A 24,201-nucleotide genomic window follows, 5' to 3' on the forward strand; every position below is an offset into this window, starting at 1 on the left:
TCCCTGTTTGTAACTTTATAAGTGTCACATACATTTCCTTTCGTGTGCAAGAGTCCAGCTGAAGTCCAATGCATGTATGTAAGTCATGGCCTTGAGAACTGCCTGGTACCCTAGTTGGTTGGTTGTTTTTTTCCAAAGAAAACTAGTTTGTAAGTTGGCAGGATTTTTACATGATGTACGACAATATTGGCTTAATTTCTGACGATGAAGAGTGGAGATGGTTGCTTTATAAATACTATTAAAAGGACAATCCTGGTAGGTCTACAAGAACTCTGCTTAAGTGGGGGACAGAGCTGTTGTTGTAGTCTTTTTCCTTTTGAAACCCACTAGAAAGGATGCTCTTACAAGAAAACTGCAAAACTGCAAAGATCAGGCTCTTGCTAAATTTGAGGGTAAATGCAGCAGAAAACAATACTTTTATTCTGCTCTAGTTTGTTTTTAAAATTTCACTGGATCTTCTTTGAAGCTGGTAACTCATAGTTCATGATTCATTGCAATAATAAAGCTCTGAATTACTGAACGAGTAAACATCCTGGCTACAGTAATAAAACAGACACTCTAAAAAGCACAGGAGAAACACAGAATGTTGTAAAATACTCCAACCAATTCAGTCTTGTTTGTGACCCAAGAAAGGATACTATGGTCTAGACGTGCAAAAATAGTGAAAATATTGTATAAGCCTCTATGTACCTCGCAGTGTCTGTAGAGATGATAAGGGGTAATTCTCATCATGAAGAATTGTGAAGAATCTGAAGCATGGCTTTCAGTCTTCAGGTATTCAAAGCCACATAAAATTTTCGGTTGTCGCTGTCACTGGTCACAGTACTGGAAACAAATCCTCAGGTTACTCTCAGGGCTCAAATTTTGTTCGATGCATATGCCCTTGTTATGTTAGGTGGATCTCATAGCAGGACTTCGTAGAGGAATCTCTAAATAGCAGGTCAGTAATGTCCCTTGGAGTTTTACTCCAGGTGGGGAAGGTAACAAATGATCCTCCTAGTAACAGCCTCTGGACGCTTTTTGTCTCCTTACTTTTTATATTGATATATGATGACTGTAACAGGGAACTTCCCTCTGGTCTGAAGAACAGGATTGCTGCTGACTTTTGGGAGTTTCCTTCAAAGATGTTCAGATAGTTGTTCTGTGGATAGAACTGGCATTTTTCCTTCGCTTACTTCGCTCGACTAAAAACCACACCAAATTCTACTACTTCAGATTTCAAATGAATATTGATGATTTGTACTCCATGAAAATCTCTGTAGAGTAGGAGGTAGGATTTTTCTGTCATGAATGCAAGTGTTATTGCACATAAATCAGGCAGTCGTTATTTTGAAAAATTGTTAAAACCTGCAGAAGCCAGAAGTAGCCTGAAAGTTCAACAATGAGGAGTAGAAGAATTTACAGCTTGACTCTGGTCTCCCAAAAGCAGCATGAATTAAAAGGACCGAATGTCAAGAACAAGGCCAGACTGAGGGCCAGTATCTTCATGAGTTACTTCATTCAAATATGACAAGGGTGTGGAGGGGGAATAAATAACAAGAAACAGCAGGATGCTTTTGTGCATAACCAGCACTGTTTCGATGATTAAATACAGAGTTTGGGACATAGTGTCATTGGTAACTGACAATACACAGCTGCGTCTGTCTAATGAAACCTGGCAGATTCATGGCCGTGCTTTTATGGAGCACTGATTATGGTGGATCTAACAATTGAAACCTTGTTAGATTTGTGAGGAAGACCTCAGTCTTCCTGTTGCGCTGTCACTGTTCTGCAAGTGTCTTTAAACAGAGGTGCACTGTGTCGTTGCCTGCTTGTTTCTTGTCACACTGTCCTTGCAGCGACCTGCTTTCCGCTCCACTCTCCTACCTCAGTATCTCTTTTGGGTCACCCCAGATACGTGCAGTTTTTTCTCTACGCTACTAGGATATATACATAATGCACCAAGAAGTGGTCATCTTCACTATTTAAACTGAGTGACAGTGTGGTTGGAGGTTTGCATCAGCTCCTTGTTTCTTTTACAGTTTGTTGAGAATACATTTCTTCTCCCTTTACCTCAAGTCTTTTGCTACTCTCTTCCGTCTCCCTCGCATACGCACTTACGCGTCCTCTTGTGCGTTTCTTTCCAAACACATTGTCTTCTTTTCTTCTCCTTTTTTCCTCCCGTGTCTTTGCCCTTCTTTACCTTGTGCCCCCTGCTTTTGCTCCCTTTGTCCACTCCCACTGCAGATGTTAGCTGAGCTGTAGCTTTTCCTTTGTGAAAACACTCTCCGTACAGTTCTCACGTTGGCAGTCTGTTGTTCGCCTCCCTAACGCTGCTCTGCAGCCATTCGCCACCTCCTGATGCAGCGACACACTTGCCGCGGTGCCCTGCCTGCCACAGGGCTCTGCTGGCCCCTGGCCGCCAAGGTTTGGACTCCCCTTGTCCTCTGGTTGGGCCAAAGCATGGCCATCCTGTACGGGTACTCACTCCAGTGCCATCGAAGCTGCATAGCTTCTTGTTTGTAAGGAATGAGCTAATGTTAAAACAAAGGAGGTAACTTACCAAATTTAGCTGGGACCATCAAGATGTGCCCTAGCATGACGTTCCCATGAAGGCAATTGTAAAGTTGCAGTTCTTAACTTGAGCTGACACCTAACAGTCTTACTCCTCAGATCCTCTGAGTATTTTCCTCTTAGAGTTTGCGGGGTGAATGTCAGCTTGGAGCCCAGTTTGAGGATGCTGGACTATACTTCAGCTTGTCTTTCTGGAAAAATATTGGTCCTGGTTCTGAGCACCAGTTCCTGGTGGGAAGCTGGCAGCTTCCCAGATCCCAGATCTGTGATCTGGATCTGTGATTCACCATAATCAACTGGCTGTGTCTCATCTAGGACATCCCCTCGCCACTGCGCGGTGCTTTCTTATGCTGCATGATGGTGAGCAATGGGTTTTCTTTTAGACAGCTATCAACTTTGAACTGGGCTTCAGACCGTAAACTGCTAGTACATGTGCAGGACAAAGAAAGATGCTGGAGATTTTTGTCCATCCAGTGGAATTTGCTCTGAGAAGGGCATGGAAGACCTTTTGTGATGTTTGCTTACTGCACATACTGTTTTTGCTTGCAAACCCTTATTTGTGCCTGCGTATATCCTCATATGCCCTACCACATAATGTTAGTCAATACGGAGCATCTACAGCAATGGCTGTACAGATATGAGCATTATTTGTTATTATTTTTATACGTATTTTCTTGAAAATGTAATTTCAGTTTGACTTTATGAGCAATTAAGGGATAATTGGAAATTAGTTTGTTACATTACCTGCCTTTCATTTACAAATACTGTGACCTCTGGCTCTGCTTCCCTTTATATATTATGTATGTAGGCAGGCCAGTTGATACGGCTTGCCTGTAACAGAAATCATGTGATTTCACCACTGTACGTGGGAGGGCATGATTTGGAAAGCACATGCCAAAGACCATGGACCATGGCACATGTCCACATCCTCGCTCATCTCTCTACTGTCTCAGGTGCAACACTATTGAATAATGCTGCGTAATTGGTTTTCCCCCAGTCCTGGGCTTTGTTAATTTTAGTGTGTATCTTTATGGATACCACATCAGTGAGCCACATCGATTTCTGTTCTGGGGATGCTCAGTGGCACAGAGAGTATTGGAAACCAACACAGCCATTGGACTTTGATGCTGTGGAAAAGCTCTGCTTCCGCAAGGCTTTTATTCTTTTAACTATATCAATCTCACTTGACAAAAAAAAACAGTAATAGTTCGTTCTGAAGGAGAACAACCTGAAAGAGAACAGCCATTGCCTCTTCATTCAGTGTGAAGAAGCTCCAGGATTTTTTTTTTTCATTTGTTTGCTCATTGATTATGTTGCAAGCTTGCTAAAAAAGTCCTTCTGGCAACTCCCAAAACGCTGTATACCACCTCCATCTGTTATGCAGGGATGCCTACATATTGTTGGTCGAAGTAGCGGTCACCAAATTAGTCCTCAATGCAGAGGTAAAAACATATTCCTCTTTCATGTTCCTCAGCAAAACACCCCTATTTATCAAGAAATATTGCAGTCTTTGGACTTAATCCATGGGCAAAGTACTCTCTTATGCAGCATTTCCCTTCAGTTTTCACTGCGATATATCATCTTAGAGTTATTAAACTTCACTTTGTTTCTGTTGCGTACTTTGTGCAAAAAGATCTTATTGATTACTGATATGGAAGAAATTACCTTCTTTTCCCCAATAAGTTGTTCCAGAACTTTACTGCTGGCCGTTCATGGACAGGTTGTACTTAGAGCAAAAGCTGAGTCAGACTAGCAGGCAGCCTGATGAGGAAGTGACCTGATTGTTGTCTCCGCTTACTGCATCCCACTCTCCATATATGTGATGTCTGACAGTTTCTTAGTACTAGACTGTACCTATTTAAAATATCATCCACTGACGGTAAACGTTCATTTTGCTGCACAATTTGAACGAATCAGAACTTCCTGGTAGCAGAGAAATCAACCTGCCCTTATTAAAGTAAATTGCCCAACATTTGTTGAGCTTGGTGGATTCAGGAGCACACCCTAATTGATAGAGCATTCACTCTCAATGTACAAATTTGAGCTACAGTAAATAATGCTCCAGGTCTTTATAACTGTTTCCAATTTTAAATGTCGTTAATTCCCCTGTTTACGTTTCCATTTCCATCTTTCTCGATTATGCTCTAGCAATGACGCATCCTGTATGCTTTGAGAGTGGATTATATGAAGATACATACTGTTGCATAAGGTTTCTTCTATCATTGATTTGCATATTGGAACATGTTATTCTTCTGTAAGTTTAAGCTTGCACTAGGTTTGATAGATAAGTTCTGATAACTGATAATTCTACATAAACCTTCTAAAGCTACCACAACCAGAAAGAACTTCCTTTTGTTCAGAAAAAATACATTCTCTTTTTTTCATTTTCTGTTCAGTCAGTGTGATTCTTTTGGATCATTCATTCATGTCCTCATTATTATTTCACCTACCTAAGTCCCATACTAGTAAAAGACGTTTCTGTACAATTGTGTACTGCTCCACCATTGTTCCCGCAGAAGTACCAGAGTTCTGATGGTAGTATAACGAACCCAAGATGATGATAACCTATTTTGTTACACCCCAGCTATAAACTTCAGTTCCTGACTCTTCCACACTCAAGGCTAGCTCCCTTTACAGTTAAATTTTATTAGAGAGACTTTAAGCAAAAACAAAACAAACAAACAAACAAAAAAAAAAAACAACAAAAAAAACCCACAACAAACTGGGAACTTAATCTCTAAAAGAATTAGCCTTCTGACACCTCTAGATTTTAGGATTTTTTTTGTTTCAAGGTCTGTCTCTAGATAAACTTCCAGTGAGCTGCCATTACAGTACCATATTTGCTTTTAATGTAGTATTGAAACTACGCTAAATGGAAAACGGCAGGCTGGTGACCCACAAACAAATGTAGCCAGAAGAGATGGCACATCTGCATTCCTGATCCTTTCTGTAAGCTGTGCTATTGTTTTAGCTACTGTTTTGGCACAGTTACTTCTGGCTGAGCCAAAGTTTAGACCATGGCTAATCGGTGGTCATAACATAATGAGAGCACAATACGAGAAGATTTGACTCTTTTGCAGCACAGTTGTGGCAGCTGAACATTTACCTTCAGCTAAACCCAGGGGCAGGACTAGGAACTTTTCTACCAAACTTTCTCAGTAGTCACCATGGAAACCACAGATTGACCATTTTTTTCCCATGTTTTCTACTGTTGAATCTACATATTCAGCCAAGCCATTATCGTGAATGAAGCAAGTGTTTTTATTCATGACAATTTGACCAGAACTGATTGGATCAGGTAGGAAAAGAGCAAGTGTGTATCCATGTTTTGTTTTTCTTTTCTAACCTATTTAAAATCTCAGTTTGACAGTCTTTACTTTCAGTACCCTGCTGCCTTTATGCCTAAATGCATTCAGCTGAGCTATTGTGTTCATTTATCACATTCTGGTACAGTTTGTTCAGGAGATGGAGCTCACACAGGGTCTTGTACAACATTGATAATTGACTTGCGTGGGAAACGAGGAATGCAGGACATCTACCCCAAGAGTGCCAAGCCTTACACAAGTCAGTATGATGAAGTTTCCTTCAGTTAGTCACAAAAGCCTGGGGTTTTGAAAACTGTAAACTTGACACAGAAACTGGAAACAATCCATCAGAAGATAATTTTTCTTAGAAAAGGAACTGGTCATTATATATGTGTGTGTGTGTGTGTGTGTTCCGTTTTCCTAGAATCATAGAATGGCATAGGCTGGAAGGGACCTCAGGGATCATCTAATCCAACCTCCCTGTCATGGGCAGGGACGCCTCTCAACTAGACCAGGCTACTCAAGGCTCCGTCCGACCTGGCCTTGAACACCTCCAGAGAGGGGGCATCCACAACTTCTCTGGGCAATTTATTCCAAAGTCTTACCGCCCTCGTACTGAAGAATTTCTTACTAAGATGTAATCTAAATCTGTTCTCCTTCAACTTAAACCCATTTCCCCTTGTCCTATCAGTGGACACTCTTGTAAAAAGTCCCTCCCCAGCCTTCCTGTAGGTTCCCTTCAGGTATTGGAAGGCAGCTATTAGGTCCCCCCAAAGTATTCTATTTCAAGGCTGAACAATCCCAGCTCCCACAACCTGTCCTCGTAGCAGAGGTGCTCCAGCCCCTGGATCATCTTTGTGGCCCTCCTCTGAACACGCTCCAACAAATCTATGTCTCTCTTATGGTGGGGACACCAGAACTGGACGCAGTATTCGAGGTGGTGTCTCACAAGAGCAGAGTAGAGGGGGAGAATCACCTCTCTTGACCTGCTGACCATGCTTCTCTTGATACATCCCAGGATGCGGTTGGCCTTCTGGGCTGCAGCAGCGCACTGCTGGCTCATGTTGAGCTTCTCATCTATAAACACCCCCAAATCCTTCTCTTCAGGGCTACTCTCAACCCACTCTGTGCCCAGTTTGTATTTGTGCCTAGGATTGGCCCGACCCAGGTGAAGGACCTTGCATTTTGACTTGTTGAAGCTCATGCAGTTAGCACTGGCCCAATTCTCAAGCCTATCAAGGTCCCTCTGGATGGCATCTCTTCCCTCAAGTGAGTCCACAGCACCACACAGCTTGGTATCATCGGCAAACTTACTGAGGGTGCACTCAATGCCGTCATCCATGTCGCTGACAAAGATGTTGAACAGCACTGGACCCAGAACAGACCCCTGAGGGACACTGCTTGACACTGGTCTCCATGTAGACATCGCACCATTGGCCACAACTCTTTGAGTGCGACCATCCAGCCAGTTCTTTATCCACCGAGTGGTCCATCGGTCCATCTGTCAAATCCGTGTCTCTCCATTTTAGAGACAAGGATGTCATGTGGGACAGTGTCAACACCTTGCACAAGTCCAAGAAAACAACATCCGTTGCTTTACCCACGTCAACCAGCGCTGTAGCTTTGTCCTAGAAGGCCACTAAATTAGTCAGGCACGACTTGCCCCTAGTGAAGCCATGTTGGCTGTCGCCAACCACTTGGTTATTTTTTATGTGCCTTAGTACAGCTACCAGGAGAATCTGTTCCATGATTTTACCTGGCACAGAGGTAAGGCTGACTGGTCTGTAGTTTCCCGGGTTGTCCTTGGTCCCTTTTTTAAAGATGGGGGTTACATTTGCCCTTCTCCAATCTGTAGGAACCTCACCAGACTGCCAGGACCTCTCAAATATGATGGCTAGTGGCCTAGCAACTTCAGCCGCCAGTTCCTTCAGGACCCGTGGATGTATCTCATCAGGTCCCATGGACTTGTGCACCTTCAGGTTCTCTAGGTGTTCCCGGACCTGATCTACTCCTACCCTGGGTGGTTCTTCACTCTCCCAGACCCAGCCAGCATCCTCTGTGATTTGGGTGGTGTGGTTCGAGTGGTTGCCAGTGAAGACTGAGGCAAAAAAGTTGTTGAAAATTTCAGCCTTCTCCATGTCCTCAGCAGCCAGGTCACCCGTGTCTTTCCGGAGGGGCCCCACATTCTCTCTCGTTTTTCTTTTTTCTCTCACATACCTGTAAAATCCTTTTCTGTTATTTCTAATATGGCTGGCCAGATTTGACTCTGTCAGGGCCTTAGCTTTTCTAACCTGGTCTCTGAGTACATGAGCAACTTCCTTGTACTCATCCCGGGTTCCCAGTCCCTGCTTCCATGCTTTGTGTATTCCCCTTTTGTATTTGATTTTAGCGAGGAGTTCTTTGTTTATCCATATAGGTCTCCTGGTGTTTTTGCCTGATTTCTTCCTTTTAGGGATGCAATGCCTTTGAACTTGGAGGAGATGATCCTTGAAAGTCGACCAGCAATCTTGGGCTCCTAGTCCTTCCAGGTCTTTATCCCATGGCACACTACCAAGGAGGTTCCTGAAGCGGCAAAAGTCAGCTCTTCTGAAATCGAGGGTTTCAGGCTTGCTGAGCTTCCCCCTCTTAGCTGCCCTTAGGACCTCAAACTCCACCATCTCATGGTCACTGCAGACAAGGCTACCCACAAGTTCAACGTTACCTACCAGCCCTTCCCTATTGACGAGAATGAGATCTAACATGGCACCTCTCCTCCTTGGTTCCTCTATCACTTAGAAGAGTTTGTACATCTTACAGTCCTTAGTGTAGCTTGTATATAAAACTGGTGAATTCAACAGAATTCATTATTAATACATTGTAGTGCCTATATCTAAGATCCTGCTGGACCTCTGAAAACGTATGTTGTGGGTTAGGCCGCTCCCGCAACACAACCGCCCCCCCACCCCAGTCATTCACTCACCCTCCCCCAGCCCCAGGGATGAGGGACAGAATTAAAGGATAAATGGAATACCCGTGGATTGAGATAAGAACAGTTTAATACAGATGATTTAATACACAATGTAGATGCTCACCACCCCCTCTTATGCAAAGCTCGTCTCATCCCGAAGCTGCAATCCCGAATGAACGCGAGGCCCCGAAATAGAGAGGGGCAGAGAGAGAGAGATAGTACTCCGAGAGTGGGAGTACTGGGAGAGAGAGAAAAAAAAAAAAATAGAGCAAAAGCGCAGCAAGTGCAAAAGAGCAAAAGCAGCGAAAGAGCCAAAGCGCAAAAGCCCTTCTGTCTGGCCGCCCCTCACTTTTATACTGGGCATGACGCTGCATGATACGGAATACTAATTGGCCAGTTTGGCCCTCAATCTTAAGTTCCACCACAAATCACAAGGGGAATTGTGTCCCCCTTGTCCTGCCGCGCTTCTACACTCTGGCACACTGAAAAGTCCTTGGAGTCTCACGTCCAACCACAAACATCAACTTGCTATCAGCATTCTTCTCAGAGTGAGCCTCTCAGTAAAACCAAAACACGGAGCTCTTCTAGCTGCTAAAAAGAAGAGCTAACTCTGTCCCAGCTAAAACCAGGACAACGTAAGTGAAGTTGGATTCCATTCAGTTCATTTCATCATGTTAAAAAGTGGCAGTGTGCTTTATTTAACCCTGGAGATGAAAACATGGTCTGCATGGGCTTTAAATATTGTATGTTCTAGCGAGAAGTATGGTGCAAGCATCAACAGAAATATTCTAATTTAGGAGGGCTTTCCAGTGTATCATCTTCTCAAATTCTTAACCTGCTTCAGTAAAAATAGCTATATTTGTTCTTGGTGCATGTCGCTCAGGATAGAAACAGGAAAAGCCATAAGATATACTTCCTTGCACATTATCTATTTATAGAAAAAGGGAGAGACTCGTGTCTTGTTGATTATAGGTATTATGCAATTGAGGCAATTTTACTCATGTATTTGAAGTAAAGGCACGAAATTTCATTTACTTTTCTTTGTTTTGTTTTGAAACAACGATTTGATTTTCAATTAAATAGAAAAGAAAGTTGAAGTTTGGAAGCTGGAACGTTCATACATTTAAAAAGTTGTAAATGTAGTACTATTCTTGAATCTTTTATTCAGTTTTATTTTTGATCTACGTATGTCAGTTTACAATTTCATGATCATGTGCTGCTTTTAACAAAGATATCTACCACCTGAAAATTGTTTGATGAATGATGTAAAAATGTATAAAAGCTCAAGTCAAGGTCATAGATTCATAGAATCATAGAATGGTTTGGTTTGGAAGGGACCTTAAAGGTCACCGAGTTCCAACCCACCTGCCATGGGCAGAGACAACTTCCACTAGATCAGGTTGCTCAAAACCTCGTCCAACCTGGCCTTGAACATTTCCAGGGATGAGGCATCATCTCTTATTTACATACATGTGCTCAGGCCTTGTTCAATGTCCAAAGTGTGCATAATATGGAATGAGCAAAACAGAAATTCATAATAATCATGCATTAGTTACTGCCTGAAGTGGATGCTTGGCAGTGTATAATACAAAGCACACAATTTGAACTATTAAGCCCAAGAAGTAAAAACTGCTCCAGCGTTGAGTGGCTGTGTCTGTCTGAGCCATAAATAAAGGAGTCAACATGCAGGGAGGCTGTGAAATCCTCATGCGTAGGAGGAACCATCTGGTGCGTGTGGATGTCTGTACCTTAATATTTTTTCTGACTTTGAATGTAAATATTTTGTACCAAATATTATCATAGAATCATAGAATAGTTTGGGTTGGAAGGGACCTTTAAAGGTCATCTAGTCCAACACCCGTGCAATGAGCAGGGACATCTTCAACTAGAACAGGTTGCTCAGAGCCTTATCCAACCTGGCCTTGAATGTTTCCAAGCATGGGGCACCTACAACAACCTCTCAGGCAACCTGTTCCAGTGTTTCACCACTCTCACGATAAATAATTTCTTCCTTATATCCAGCCTACAATTCTGGTATTCACAGTGGTCATGCTGCAAAAATATTTGCAAAGAGCTTTGCATGCAGAGTCCAGTAGAATCATGTTGTTCCCTGGCCAGGGATCACTTCACCAATCATAAGCGCCTGACTAATACCTTCATTTTAAGTGCCTTGTGGAGAAATTTTCTTAAATAAATGATCATATTTCCCAGATAGTCAGGAGAGGTAGACACTTCCATGTGCATATGATCGCCCTCTGGAAAGCTTTCCAGGCCAAATAGGAAACACTGGCATTAGACCCTTAAAATCAGGAAAAAAGTTAAGTACTTACTTTGAAAGCAGTGAGTCATACCCACAACTTTTGGTTTTATTTTTCTTACGAGGGTCGATGAGGCTAATTATAGCAGTCATTTCGTGGCCCTACATCATTTCAATTTTGACAAAGAACAGAAGGTATGAATATAGAAGTAGCATGTGGCAGAACAGGAACGTGCTTAGAGCTATCCTTATCTCTCTCAGAACAAGGTTATATCTCTGCAATGTCATATACACAAACCTGAACTCAGTTCAAGGTAGCTACTCTAACGAGTAGACACATTGCAAAACTGCTCAGCTGCGTAAATACTAAGCTGTGGTTAGTCTAGTACCGAGCTCCACAGTGCCACCCTTCATTTAAAGCAAGTGCAGGGCTAATTCAGGTATATCTGTACTGAACTAATCAAACACGGTGTAGCCAGCCAGCCAAAAGAGGGGATTATCCCGCTGTGTTCAGCGTCGGTGTGGCCTCAGCTGGAGCACTGTGTGCAGTTCTGGGCCCCACGATTTAAGAAGGATGTGAAGGTCCCTGAATGCATCCTGAGGAGGGCAACAAAGCTGATGAAAGGGCTGGAAGGCATGTCCTGTGAGGAGCAGCTGAGGACTTTGGGCTTGTCTGGTTTGGAGAAAAGGAGGCTGAGGGGCGACCTCATGGCTCTCTACAGCTTCCTGAGGAGGGCACGTGGAGGGGGAGGTGCTGAGCTCTTTGCCCTGGTATTATCCAGTGATGGCATGCATGAGAATGGTTCAGAGCTGTCCCAGGGGAAGTTTAGACAGGGCATTAGGAGACATTTCTTTACCAAGAAGGTGGTCAGACACTGGAACAGGCTTCCTAGAGGGGTGATCGATGCCTCAAGCCTGTCAGTGTTTCAGAGACATTTGGACAACGCCCTTAGCAAAGTGCTTTAACATTTGATCCGCCCTGGATTGGTCAGGCAGTTGGACTAAACAATCGTTGTATGTCCCTTCCAAGGTGGTTGTAGCAAGGTGAGTGTTGGTCTCTTCTCCCAAGTAACAAGCACTAGGACAAGAAGAAATGGCCTCAAGTTGTGCCAGGGGAGGTTTAGATTGGATATCAGGAAAAATTTCTTCACCAGAAGGGTTGTCAAGTATTGGAACAGGCTGCCCAGGGAAGTGGTTGAGTCACCATCCCTGGTGGTATTTAAAGGACGTGTAGATGCAGTACTTAGGGACATGGTTTAGTGGTGTACTTGCCAGTGCTAGGTTAATGGTTGGACTCAATCTTCAAGGTTTCTTCCAACCTAGACAATTCCGTGGTTCTATTCTATTCTGCTGAACTACAGCTATAGGGTTGGCAGATCCCCGTGCTGTGTGTCAGGCTGTGATACTAACTCTTCAACACTGCACAAAAGACAGCTTGACCTGTTTTTCAAATTTGGCTTCCTACAGGTATAGTCATCTATCTACATATATGCACTAAAGAAGAATGTAAATCTTGCCTCATTGTACATCAGGAATTGGAAGAAAAATTAATTATTAATTTAAAATGCCGAGTTTCATTTTAACAGTATGTTAAGTCTGACTTAAACATTTGTGTAATGTGTCTCTGTCCCCTGCCATTTTTCCTGACAGACCTTTTGCAGTGGCCACAAATCAGCAAGTGCAGATCCCCTGAACTGGAGACATTTTCATGTTATTGGACTGACGGAAAATTTTATAACCTCACCGCTCCTGGAACAATACAACTATTGTACATGAAAAGGTAATAATATGGAAAGAACAAAAGAAAGAGGAAAAGAGAGAGAAGTCATATATTTTGCTATGTCTGTTTGCTTGTTGCTGTCAATTTTTTGCTATGACATGAACCATACTGTTTTTAAGGGCATAAAACTGTGTTTTAAGTGCATATTTTTCAATGTCAAAATTTGTTGTTAATTATTAAGCAACCTGCAGCAACAGGTGTTACTTGGCAGATAATTAAGAACGCGTTCCTAGTAGATTTAGGTTCAGATTGCAGAATCCAAAACTGAACACTGTGTGGCTTGAGAATGGAGTTTTTAATAGGCAACTTCAGTTTATTCCTTATCAACCTGTCTTGCAACCGTTAGATTTGTTATACCTGTGCACAGATGTGGAGTTTAGATACAAGCCTCTTTGAAATTTTTATTAAAGTTTTATAAATCTCCCATTGATCACTTGCTAGATGGAAGTTTGAATGTGCAGGTCCAGGTGAAAGGGCTGCTCTGAGACTGGGGATTCCATTTCATTGAGCCCTGTTCAATTCTGATTCACCTTCCATTAAAGTATGGTAATTTTCAGGTTGTTACAAAACAGGACATAGGTATTACTAGTTATGGCTCTTAAATAACAATTTGTTCACTCCCATTTTGCTTTAAGACTCTTTTGGTTTTGAACCTGCTGAGTAGTTTCAGGTCGGCCATATGAAAATGATCCTACACAGTGTTTCTCAGTCTGAAAGTTTATGCCACTCTTCATAACTCTGCTGGTTTGTCTTTTCTAAGAGATGAAATGAATGTGATATTTCCTGCTGCAGTTCTTTTATTTACAAAGAACATTTATGAATTTTTGAACAAAGTCAGAATGGAAAAATGTAAGAGGCTTCTTGCTAGTAGTTCCAAGCCCGTTTTTCAGAAGTTCTGTATCCCAAGGAATTTAGCCCTTCCTCACTCACAGTGCTGTATTTCTCTTCCCTTCTTTCACATCTTCCAGTCCCGAGTGGGTTTGTGCCAGGTCTCCTGCAGCGTCCACCCTTGGGCACTTTCCCATGTGAGTGATCAAAGCTCCAGTGCCCACATCCCGGTTCAGTTCCTCAGAGCAACACACTCCCCTGTCCTTGGCTTTAGAGGTGGTGCAGTACTGATCTGCCTTAAGGACTGGCTTTCACTATTTCAGACCTCGTTATGTAGACGGGCATCTTACTGCCCTTTCACTTTGCCTGAACAACAGTTGCTTAAATGCCTATCAAATTTGCCTGAGTTTGTGCTTGCTGGTGGTAGGTCATTAGCACCTACCAGCGTAGCGAGATGTTCTCTCTGACTGTTCTTTCGGAAGCAGCATTCAAAGCGTAGAAATGCTACTAGCAGTACATGAGAATCTAAACTCGTTTCTGCAGGTTGCTTGGATTGTGGCTTGGTTTCACTGTAAATCACAATCAATATTGACGTGTTTTTCTCACTTCCATAAAAGTTAGGGCTTACCAACAATGTGTCTTGTAACATCCTTTGGGTTAAAAACTGGCTGGATGGCCGGGCCCAAAGAGTGGTGGTAAATGGGGCTAAATCCAGCTGGAGGCCGGTCACCAGTGGGGTTCCCCAGGGCTCAGTGCTGGGTCCAGTTCTGTTTAACATCTTTATCAACGACCTGGATGAGGGGATTGAATGTACCCTCAGTAAATTTGCGGACGACACCAAGCTGGAAGGCTGTGTCGATCTGCTCGAGGGTAGGGAGGCCCTTCAGAGGGATTTGAACAGACTGGATTGTTGGGCTGAGGCCAATGGCATGAGCTTTAATAAGGCCAAGTGCAGAGTCCTTCACTTGGGGTATAAAAACCCCAAGCATCACTATAGGCTCGGGGAAGAGTGGCTGGAGAGCTGCCTGGCGGAGAAGGACCTGGGGGTGTTGGTTGACTACCGGCTTGATATGAGCCAGCAGTGTGCCCAGGTGGCCAAAAAGGCCAATGGGATACTGGCGTGTATCAAGAATAGTGTGACCAGCAGGAATAGGGAAGTGATCCTGCCCCTGTACTCGGCACTGGTGAGGCCACACCTGGAATATTGTGTCCAGTTTTGGGCCCCTCGCTTTAAGAGAGATATTGAGCTCCTGGAGCAAGTCCAAAGAAGGGCGACTAAACTGGTCACGGGGCTGGAAAATAAAACTTATGAGGAGCGGCTGAGGGAGTTGGGGCTGTTTAGCCTGGAGAAGAGGAGGCTGAGGGGAGACCTGATTACGGCCTATAAATACTTGAGAAAAGATGGTGGGGAGGTGGGGGAAGGGCTCTTTACATTAGTGATGGGTGATAGAACAAGAGGAAATGGGCATAAGCTTAGTCAGGGGAGATTCAGGTTGGATGTTAGGAAGTATTTCTTCTCTGAAAGGGTTGTCAGCCACTGGAATAGGCTGCCCAAGGAGGTGGTTGAGTCCCCATCCCTGGATGTGTTTAAGAATAGGGTGGATGATCTACTTGAGGATATGGTTTAATGGGGATTAGGAATGGTTGGACTTGATGATCTATAAGGTCTTTTCCAACCTAGAAATCTATGAATCTATGAATCTATGAATCTCTGATTTGTACTTTGTAAGATCTGTAAATCTCTCTCTCATGTATGTTACGTTTTTGTCGTCATTCTAGGAATGACAAAGACTGGAAAGAATGCCCTGATTATATCACTGCAGGAGAAAATAGCTGTTACTTCAACACATCCTACACCTCTATTTGGATACCGTATTGTGTGAAGCTTGCCCATAAAGATGAAGTGTTTGATGAGAAATGTTTCAGCGTTGATGAAATAGGTATGCTTCCATTATGCATTTTACCTCTATATTTTTGTATCACAATAGGTGTGATGCTATAAACTTTAATATTACTCATACTATATTTAAATTTAACCCCTGAGAAAGGTTAGTTTCTAAAAAATATGATATATAGGAAAGGATTTGGGTTTGTAACGTGTAATGTGATCCACACCAGAAAATATTGCCCAGATTGGAAGAAAGCTAAAAGGGCAAAAGCAAATACATGACTTCTCTTTCTGCATACCAGTGATGTCTCAGATGCATGCAGATGAGCTTGCCTCTGCTGTAACTCTGAGCCCTTTCTAATGGATGCTACATACCCTTGTTCAGTGTGGGCAAGGATGGTTAAAATCTTGATTCTACGAAGTTCTGGAACAAATAGTTCTTCTTAATCTATAGAATCAAGATGTTTAGCATTTCTAAGCTAGAATTTATATTTATTGCAATATGAATTGTGACTGTCTGGGACTTGATGTTATTGCTTGTTCAGAGCAATGGTGTATGTGATTGATTTGTTCCTGCAAGTGACTAGAATATCCACTGTTCTCTTTTCTGCAGCTGAGCAAAATTAGAATAATTTTTCAGAATACCATAGTTTTTCAGTGTACTTCTATATTAGTTATTAATAATATTTGATTTATCTTTCTGTGTTACTCCAATTATTATTTCCAGTAAGAACTCTAAGTGTAAATTTTGATGAAGAATTATTTAAGTCTCGGTATTTTATAAGCTGCTATTGGGAGATGTAGTGTAATCGGCAATAACATTCTTAGTCTTCTTTATTAGTCTCTCAGGTGAGATTTGTGCAGTGTATCTGCTGCCAATGGCAGGGTGCCTTCTTGTTACCAAACTTGCAGTGACTTCGTCATTGGCTCACAGCAAATATGTGGTTAATATGCTTTTTTTAGTCCTGAAATTATTTAACAGTGTGTTGTAAGTATGATCTTTTCACAATGAAAACTGGCTGGTTTATTCCAAATACTCTGTTTAAACAGTACTACCTGATCCTCCTGTCCACCTTAACTGGACTCTGCTGAATACTAGTCAGACTGGGATCCATGGGGATATTCAAGTAAGATGGGACCCACCACCAACAGCAGATGTTCAGAAGGGATGGATTACTCTGGAGTATGAATTGCAGTACAAAGAAGTTAATGAGACAAAATGGAAGGAGGTATGAAGCAAATGTTTATCATACAATGGACACAGTACAGGACAGGCTTGTTCTGTCCCTAACGCTTTTGTACTACTATGAAAAGCAACAGGTTTGTAATTGCTAATTAGATGATGCCTTAAATCTTAAACAATATAACCATATTCTTTTCCAGTTTTCTAGCAAGCATTGTAACTTTATGTGTCAAGATAGTTGGCACTCTGGATTGTAATAACAAGCCCTGAAATCCCTGTGTTAGATGAGAAAGTATAGCAGAGTCAGATACATACAAGTTTTTTTCAAGGATAAAATATTTCTCTATTGTTTTCCTAAACCTCAGCATGGTATTTTTAGTAGTTGGAACAGGAATATTTTGCTTGGAAAACGTCACCATGTCTGTGTAGATTCTTCAGAGTACCTGTAAAGTTCTAATATTTATAATTATCATTTCAGTAGATTAAAAAAAAAAAGAAAAGCTTTGTGTTATAATTCAAAATTTAATACAATAAGCAAATTAAAATAATTAAAATAGATAAGACATACAGATTTCATACCAGACAGCAATGGGAAATTGCTGACTATGGAGATAGTCCATGAAACTATAAAATACATATTCTGGAAATCTTTTTAATTTTCTTTTTGAAAATCACTTAACTTCTCACGTAGTTAGTTTTCCTATGACAGGCAAGAAATTGTACCCAGCTTACCTGGATGCACAGGCATATTTGCATATGGAGGACTTCCTGAATACCAGTTCAGTGCAATGAGAACATCATTTCAGAGCAGAACCCTTCCTTTGCTTTTTTATTAATGTGAACTGAGCTCACTGACAGAAGGAAAGCAGCTAATACTGTTATGAATTTGTCTTAATCTACAAAAGGCAAATTTACCGATTGAAACAGTCAAACTGGTTTGCCTGCCTTCATCTATGAAAGATATTGGACGCCTCCTCATCTCTAATCCTTCTCAATGTTAGCATCTTCCGTTTATCCTACTCCTCATTAGTAAGTCTACAGCTAAACAGCCTATAATGTCTATAACTTTTTCCTAATGCTTGTCTGAATTTCTCTCTATACTGGTTTAAGCTGTGCTTACTGTACAGCCTCTATATTTTAAAGCCTACAAAGTGAGTTAAGTTTAGGCAGTAAATCAATACTCCTTAAATCTTGAAAATCTGCAGAGTATTTATGGGATTTACAAAAGCAGGTGGCAGTACAGGTAACTCTTTAAAAATGCACATTTTTTTTATTTTTTTATAAGCCTTCGGGTATCAATAGCATAAATACCCCAATAAAGCTTTGTTCTTGCTCCAGTACCATCAGTAATTCCAGCACGCCTTGAGAATAGTTCTTCTCAGGAGAGCAAAGGTTTGAAGATCAGCATTCCTTCTTTCAGAAGACGGATGGGAATTGCTGAACACTATACTTGCCTCAAGAAAAATAGTGCTGTAGATTATGTTGTAGTGCAGCTGTATATATTTTATGTTATTGTCCCTTTAGCTTAAAAGCACGAACTTGGCATGATTCCCTGAGACGCTATCAGAGCACAAAAGAGAATTTCTGGACAAAATCTTGATCTGGCCTAAGACAATGGCAAAACTCTGATTGAAGCAAGAATTTTATTCTTTGCTACAAATATCATCTGTAATGAGTGTCAAAGCAGTACAGAAATGTCTAGTTATACTGTTATTGTTAGATTTTTACTCAAAGGATAATCTTTGACTGCTTAAATATACCATAATGCTTTGTACATATAACTGATACAGAAAACTGATACAAAGATTAATTTATAGTACTTAAATTGCACTAAGTCTCCCCTTAGTGAGATTTGTTCGTCATTTTTTTAGATGTTTTGGGATTTTATTTTTCATATATAGCATTCATTTTTTTCAGCCCATTTACTAATTGAAAATAAGTAACATATGAATGAAGGAGAGCTCAAACATTAATTAGTAAAGTATCATAACAGAAAACCACAGTGATAAAAGAATCAAAGTTATTTTCTGAGAAACTTCATAAAAAACAGTAAAATCCTCACCATCATATGATATCATAGTGGGGGTTTATGATACAGAGCCAAAGGTAATCTGGCTCAGTTTAGAAAAATTTCATCATTGTTATTAGCTCCTTGCTGCGTATCTTTTTAAAATTCTACCCTCTTATCTTGACGTGTTACCCATTACATTCACAAGACTAAAATTCTGCCCTCTCTTATGTCTATCCAAGTTTGCTAGTCATAGAATCACAGAATGGTTAGAGTTGGAAGGGACCTTAAAGATCATCTAGTTCCAACCCCCCTGACAGGGGCAGAGGCACCTTCCACTACACCAGGTTGCTCAAAGCCTCATCCAGCCTGGCCTTGAACACTTCCACGGATGGGGCATCCACAACTTCTCTGGGCAACCTGTTCCAGTGCATCACCACCCTCAGTTTTGTGAAAAATTTCTTCCTTAGATCTAATCGAAATCTCCCCTCTTTCAGTTTGAATCCATTGCCCCTTGTCCTATCACTACACGCCCTTGTAAAAAGTCCCTCTCCAGCTTTCCTGTAGGCCCCCTTTAAGTACTGGAAAGCTGCGATAAGATCACCCCGGAGCCTTCTCTTCTCCAGGCTGAACAGCCCCAGCTCTCTCAGCCTGTCTTCATAGCAGAGGTGCTCCAGCCCTCGGATCATCTTCATGGCCCTCCTCTGGACCCACTCCAACAGCTCCATGTCCTTCTTGTGTTGCGGACCCCAGAGCTGAATGCAGTATTCCAGGTGGGGTCTCACGAGAGTTGAGTAGAGGGGCAGAATCCCCTCTCTCGACCTGCTGGCCACGCTTCTTTGGATGCAGCCCAGGATACAGTTGTCTTTCTGGGCTGCAAGCGCACATTGCCAGCTCATGTTGAGTTTCTCATCCACCAGCACTCCCAAGTCCTTTTCCTCAGGGCTGCTCTCCATACATTCTCCGCCCAGCCTGTACTTGTGCATGGGATTGCCACGACCCACGTGCAGGACCTTGCACTTGGCCTTGTTGAACTTCATGAGGTTCTCACAGGCCCACCTCTCCAGCCTGTCAAGGTCCCTCTGGATGGCATCCCTTCTCTCCAGCGTGTCCACACCACCACACAACTTGGTGTCATCAGCAAACTTGCTGAGGGTGCACTCAATCCCACTGTCCATGTCACCAACAAAGATGTTAAATAGCACTGGCCCCAAAACCACCCCTGAAGAACGCCACTCATCACCGGTCTCCACTTGGACATCGAGCCGTTGACCACAACTCTCTGAGTGTGACCATCCAGCCAATTTCTTATCCACCGAGTGGTCCATCCATCACTCCAATTTAGAGACAAGGATATTGTGCGGGAGAGTCTCAAATGCTTTGCACAAGTCCAGGTAGATGAAGTCACTTGCTCTTCTCTTATCCACCAATGCTGTAACTCCATCATAGAAGGCCACCAAATTAGTCAGGCAGGATTTGCCCTTAGTGAAGCCATGTTGGCTGTCACCAATCACCTCCTTATTTTCCATGTGCCTTAGCATAGTTGCCAGGAGCATCTGCTTCATGATCTTGCTGGGCACAGAGGTGAGACTGGCTGGCCTGTAGTTCCCCGGGTCTTCTTTTTTCCCCTTTATAAAAACTGGGGCTATTTTTCCCCTTTTTCCAGTCGATGAGAACTTCACCGGACTGCTACAACTTCTCAAATGTGATGGATAACGGTTTAGCAACTTCATCTGCCACTTCCCTCAGGACCTGTGGATGCATCTCATCAGGTCCCATGGACTTGTCCACCTTCAGGTTCTTTAGATGGTCTCTAACCTGATCTTCTCCTACAGTGGGCGATTCTTCATTCTCCCAGTCCCTGCCTTTGCTTTCTGTGACTTGGGCTGTGCAGCTGGAGCTCTTGCCAGTGAAGACTGAGGCAAAGAAGTCATTGAGTACCTCAGCCTTCTCTATATCCCTGGTGACCAGGTCTCCCGTTTCCTTTCGGAGAGGACCCATGTTTTCCCTAGTTCTCCTTTTATCCCTGACATACCTGTAGAAGCTTTTCTTGTTGCCCTTAATGTCCCTGGCCAGATCTAGTTGTATCAGGGCTTTAGCCTTCCTAACCTGATCCCTGGCAGCTTGGACAGTTCCTCTGTATTCCTCCAAGGCTGCCTGTCCCTGCTTCTACCCTCTGTAGTCATGGCTGGCAATAGCTATACAGACCCTGTGAGGCTGCTGTTTTCCGAACAAGGTGTGAAAACACACATGTCCTCAGCAATAGCGAAGAATGATCACTTCTTATTGGAAGTGTCTGACTATGTGTGCCGAAAAATTTATGTGTGATAGGGAATCTTGAAAGCCTAGTTTTCCTTTAGTTATTTATCATATTTTAGATTGTCTTGATCTTTTGACTTATTAAAAAACTCCAAACGACCCAGGCCTAGATCCGCCTAATATGGGATGAAATTGGTGATCACAGCTCAGTCATCAGTGAAGAGGGCTGGACCAGAGATGACTTCACTGGCTTTCATTGTCTTGTTGAATTTCTGCTGGAAAAGATCCATTTCACACTGCAGGGAAGTGTACTTAGGGCAGGAAAGCATGAAGTCCTAACTCCAGAGCTGAACACCATCATTGTGTCCATAAAGTACTGTGGCTGAGACAGGGCTTACTAGTTTGAGGGATTCTCTTCCCAACACATTCCAACTGGATTGTTCTCTCACATGTTAAAAACCTCTGCAATGTAGAGCAATGGTTCTCCATGATCTTGTGCTTAACCACTAGCGGAGAGAAGCAGTCTGTCTGAGATCACTGCCTCCTCCAAAATCTGACCAGTTGATTCTCAGAACATTTGAGTCGGCAGCCGCCAGGGATCAGGGAACATGGATCATAGCTACCCACAGAATGTGTCTCAGGTTTAGATTATGCTGCTACAGTGATTATAGGATTGTATTATCTCACATCCCCAATGGCTGCTGTTTTCCAGGTGGTTTAATTCTTAGCCCATGATGAGTTTTGCCAGTATCACCGTTGATTCTGAATGAAATGTGGAATATAACATATGTCATGTACATTTCTATTTTGAGCACATTTTCCTTGTTTTTATGTATTTGTATTGGGCTATTGGAGCTAAAATACATGTTCTTAGAGGAGGAGTAGAAGAGAGGGACTTCACATATTAAGACCTCCCGTGTGACTTCCTGCATAGTTTGATATGCGCAGTATCCAAGTGTGTTGCAATTAATACTAATATAGAAGTCTCAAGACCGAGACAAGCTGATGCCAGTTCTCATAGAGTCTCCATCATAACATTTTATATGTAGTTGAAGATTTTGGGAGCTATGCAATCTTCCCCAAATAAATAAATCTGTAAGATGTAGTGCATCTGGTTAGAAGGCCTTTAAATCATTTTTCTTCTTAAAATTAATTCTGTAGTGGAAATTGCACTAGTTTTAAGACTTCTGTGTTATTTTAACAAGGTTTTTGGCATTGTGAAGTCAGGAATGTTGTGTTGTAACAGTAAAAAGTATTTACAACTTGATGAAGATCAGGGGGACATGTTCTCAACACCTGCTTAGCCCTGTAACTGGGAGCAGTCGCTTTTCTTCACTGACTGTATTTACAGAGAACTTGGATTCTCCACTTTTGGTCTCGTAAATCACAGCAAAGCCTGATGGCTAGTAAGTCGGAAGTAAATGGTGTGAATTTTCTCTGAACTCTTCTCATGGTATCTACAGTTCCAAGTAGCAAAAACACCTTCAAATGTTTATTTCTGAAATCAAGAAGCAGTGTAAAATTGCCAGTACAACTCAAACAAATGAATCACAGTTCTTCTATCTTTACAGTTAGAACCCAGACTCTCAACAATGGTTCCACTGTACTCTCTGAAGATGGGAAGAGATTACGAGATACGAGTCCGATCAAGACAACGTACCTCTGAAAAATTTGGGGAGTTCAGTGAAATTCTTTACGTATCTTTTTCTCAAACAGGCGTTGAATTTGTTCATTGCGCTGAAGGTAAATAAGCTAAGTGCAGCAAAGTATTTCTATAACAATGCTGTCTTTTTGCTGTTGTGGTTTTTTTTTCCTTACCGTTGATGTTGTATGCTTGAATAGATTGATAATTCAGCCTACTACATGAAAATCATTGGTGAGATTGAGAATGTACAAGTTGCGTATGAAAGTCCAGAAGTAAACTTGGCGAGACTGTTTCACAGCTCATCAGAGAGAAAAAATAGTTAGTTTTAAAAATCAGAAGTAGTAACTGCTGTTGCACATCTTATAAACCCTAAAATACAATTAAATCTCATACTTCATCATCTAAAACGAGCTCTCCGGTAGTGAAGACCAGAATTGTCACTTCTATTAAAGTGTTATACTGCTGGCTAGGTGCCTTTCTGATCTGCCCATTACTATCAAGGACAGTGAGTGTTTTTCTGATTCTTGTTTCTGTCTTTTATTTGTTTTTAAAGTGCTGTTAAAGACAGAAGGAGAAATAGCCGTCGAGCACCACATTTTTTCTATTAAAAGAGTGAGATAATGCCTTTTCCTAAAGCATTCTCAGGTCTGAGCTACTAAATTAACTCTTCAAAATATGAGCTCTTCAGGAAATTTTTTTAACAAGCTGCTTCACTTAATTTTCCAGGCTGTTAGTGAAGGTGTTAAATAAAAGAACTCATAACTCTTATCTTTCAAAATCTTTCTAGATTCCCCTTTCTAACTCTTTGTTTTCATTCCTGATTTATATGAACAGCTAATGTTATGGACATGCGGCATGATTTTATTAAGCCCAGCTGCATTAAGTTGTCAAGATTTTCATGTGAACAAGATTAAAATACTATGAAAATCTAAGGTCACCCTACAAGCACAGTTTTCTTCAGTCATAACAACCCAGGTTCTGCAAATTTATCCACATCCCTGTGTCTCACACAGCAGCAGTGATCAGATTTGATTGACAATTTATTCTTGCTTGGTTTGCGTATCACCTTCAGTAACACAGAATTAAAATTTAAACTTTCTGTGTATTAAAAATTAAAGTAGTTAAATTCGAATGCAATATTGTAACTTTTTGAAGCACCTGGACATTCACAGGTCTCACTGACGTGAGAGGAAGTTGCTAGTTCATCATTTAAATAGAGACCTGTCTAACGCAAACATATCACATAGGACTTTGCTTAGGCGCGAAAACACGTCCTGTCAAAATCTAAGCTGGGAGCACAGGTCTAAAACTGGTATGTGCGTTTTCTTTTTTTTTTTTACCTGAAAGGATATATATTTGTGTTCATATATCGAATTCTAAAGCTTTGTGTCCAGTATTCCGTGGCCCAAAAAATGAGTGAAGTTTGTATGGAAAACTTAAAATTGGGAACAAATGAGAAGAATCTAAGACTACAGCTGGAATAAATTTCTCTATATTTTGTATTCTACAGTGTCAGCTTAAGTATAATGGAATTGCTAGTATTTAAAA

The 24,201-nt window shown here is 41.8% G+C and overlaps 1 protein-coding gene across 2 annotated transcripts in view; it reads left to right on the forward strand.

Moving 5' to 3' along the window:
- The window catches only part of GHR (growth hormone receptor), a 75,777-nt gene that overhangs the window by 46,161 nt on the left and 5,415 nt on the right, over nt 1-24,201 (forward strand). Inside the window, exons 1-5 of one of the 2 annotated variants that reach the window (XM_086628792.1) lie at nt 11,277-11,376; nt 12,713-12,842; nt 15,450-15,610; nt 16,609-16,787; nt 22,580-22,751. In XM_086628792.1, the coding sequence (XP_086484918.1) occupies nt 11,277-11,376; nt 12,713-12,842; nt 15,450-15,610; nt 16,609-16,787; nt 22,580-22,751 (742 nt within the window). Of the gene's footprint in view, nt 1-11,276; nt 11,377-12,712; nt 12,843-15,449; nt 15,611-16,608; nt 16,788-22,579; nt 22,752-24,201 lie in introns of those variants that run through there. The other variant, XM_086628793.1, reaches the window with a different exon arrangement.

The sequence above is a fragment of the Tauraco erythrolophus genome, chromosome Z, assembly GCF_009769465.1.
Source record: "Tauraco erythrolophus isolate bTauEry1 chromosome Z, bTauEry1.pri, whole genome shotgun sequence".
NCBI classification, from domain to species: Eukaryota; Metazoa; Chordata; class Aves; order Musophagiformes; family Musophagidae; genus Tauraco; species Tauraco erythrolophus.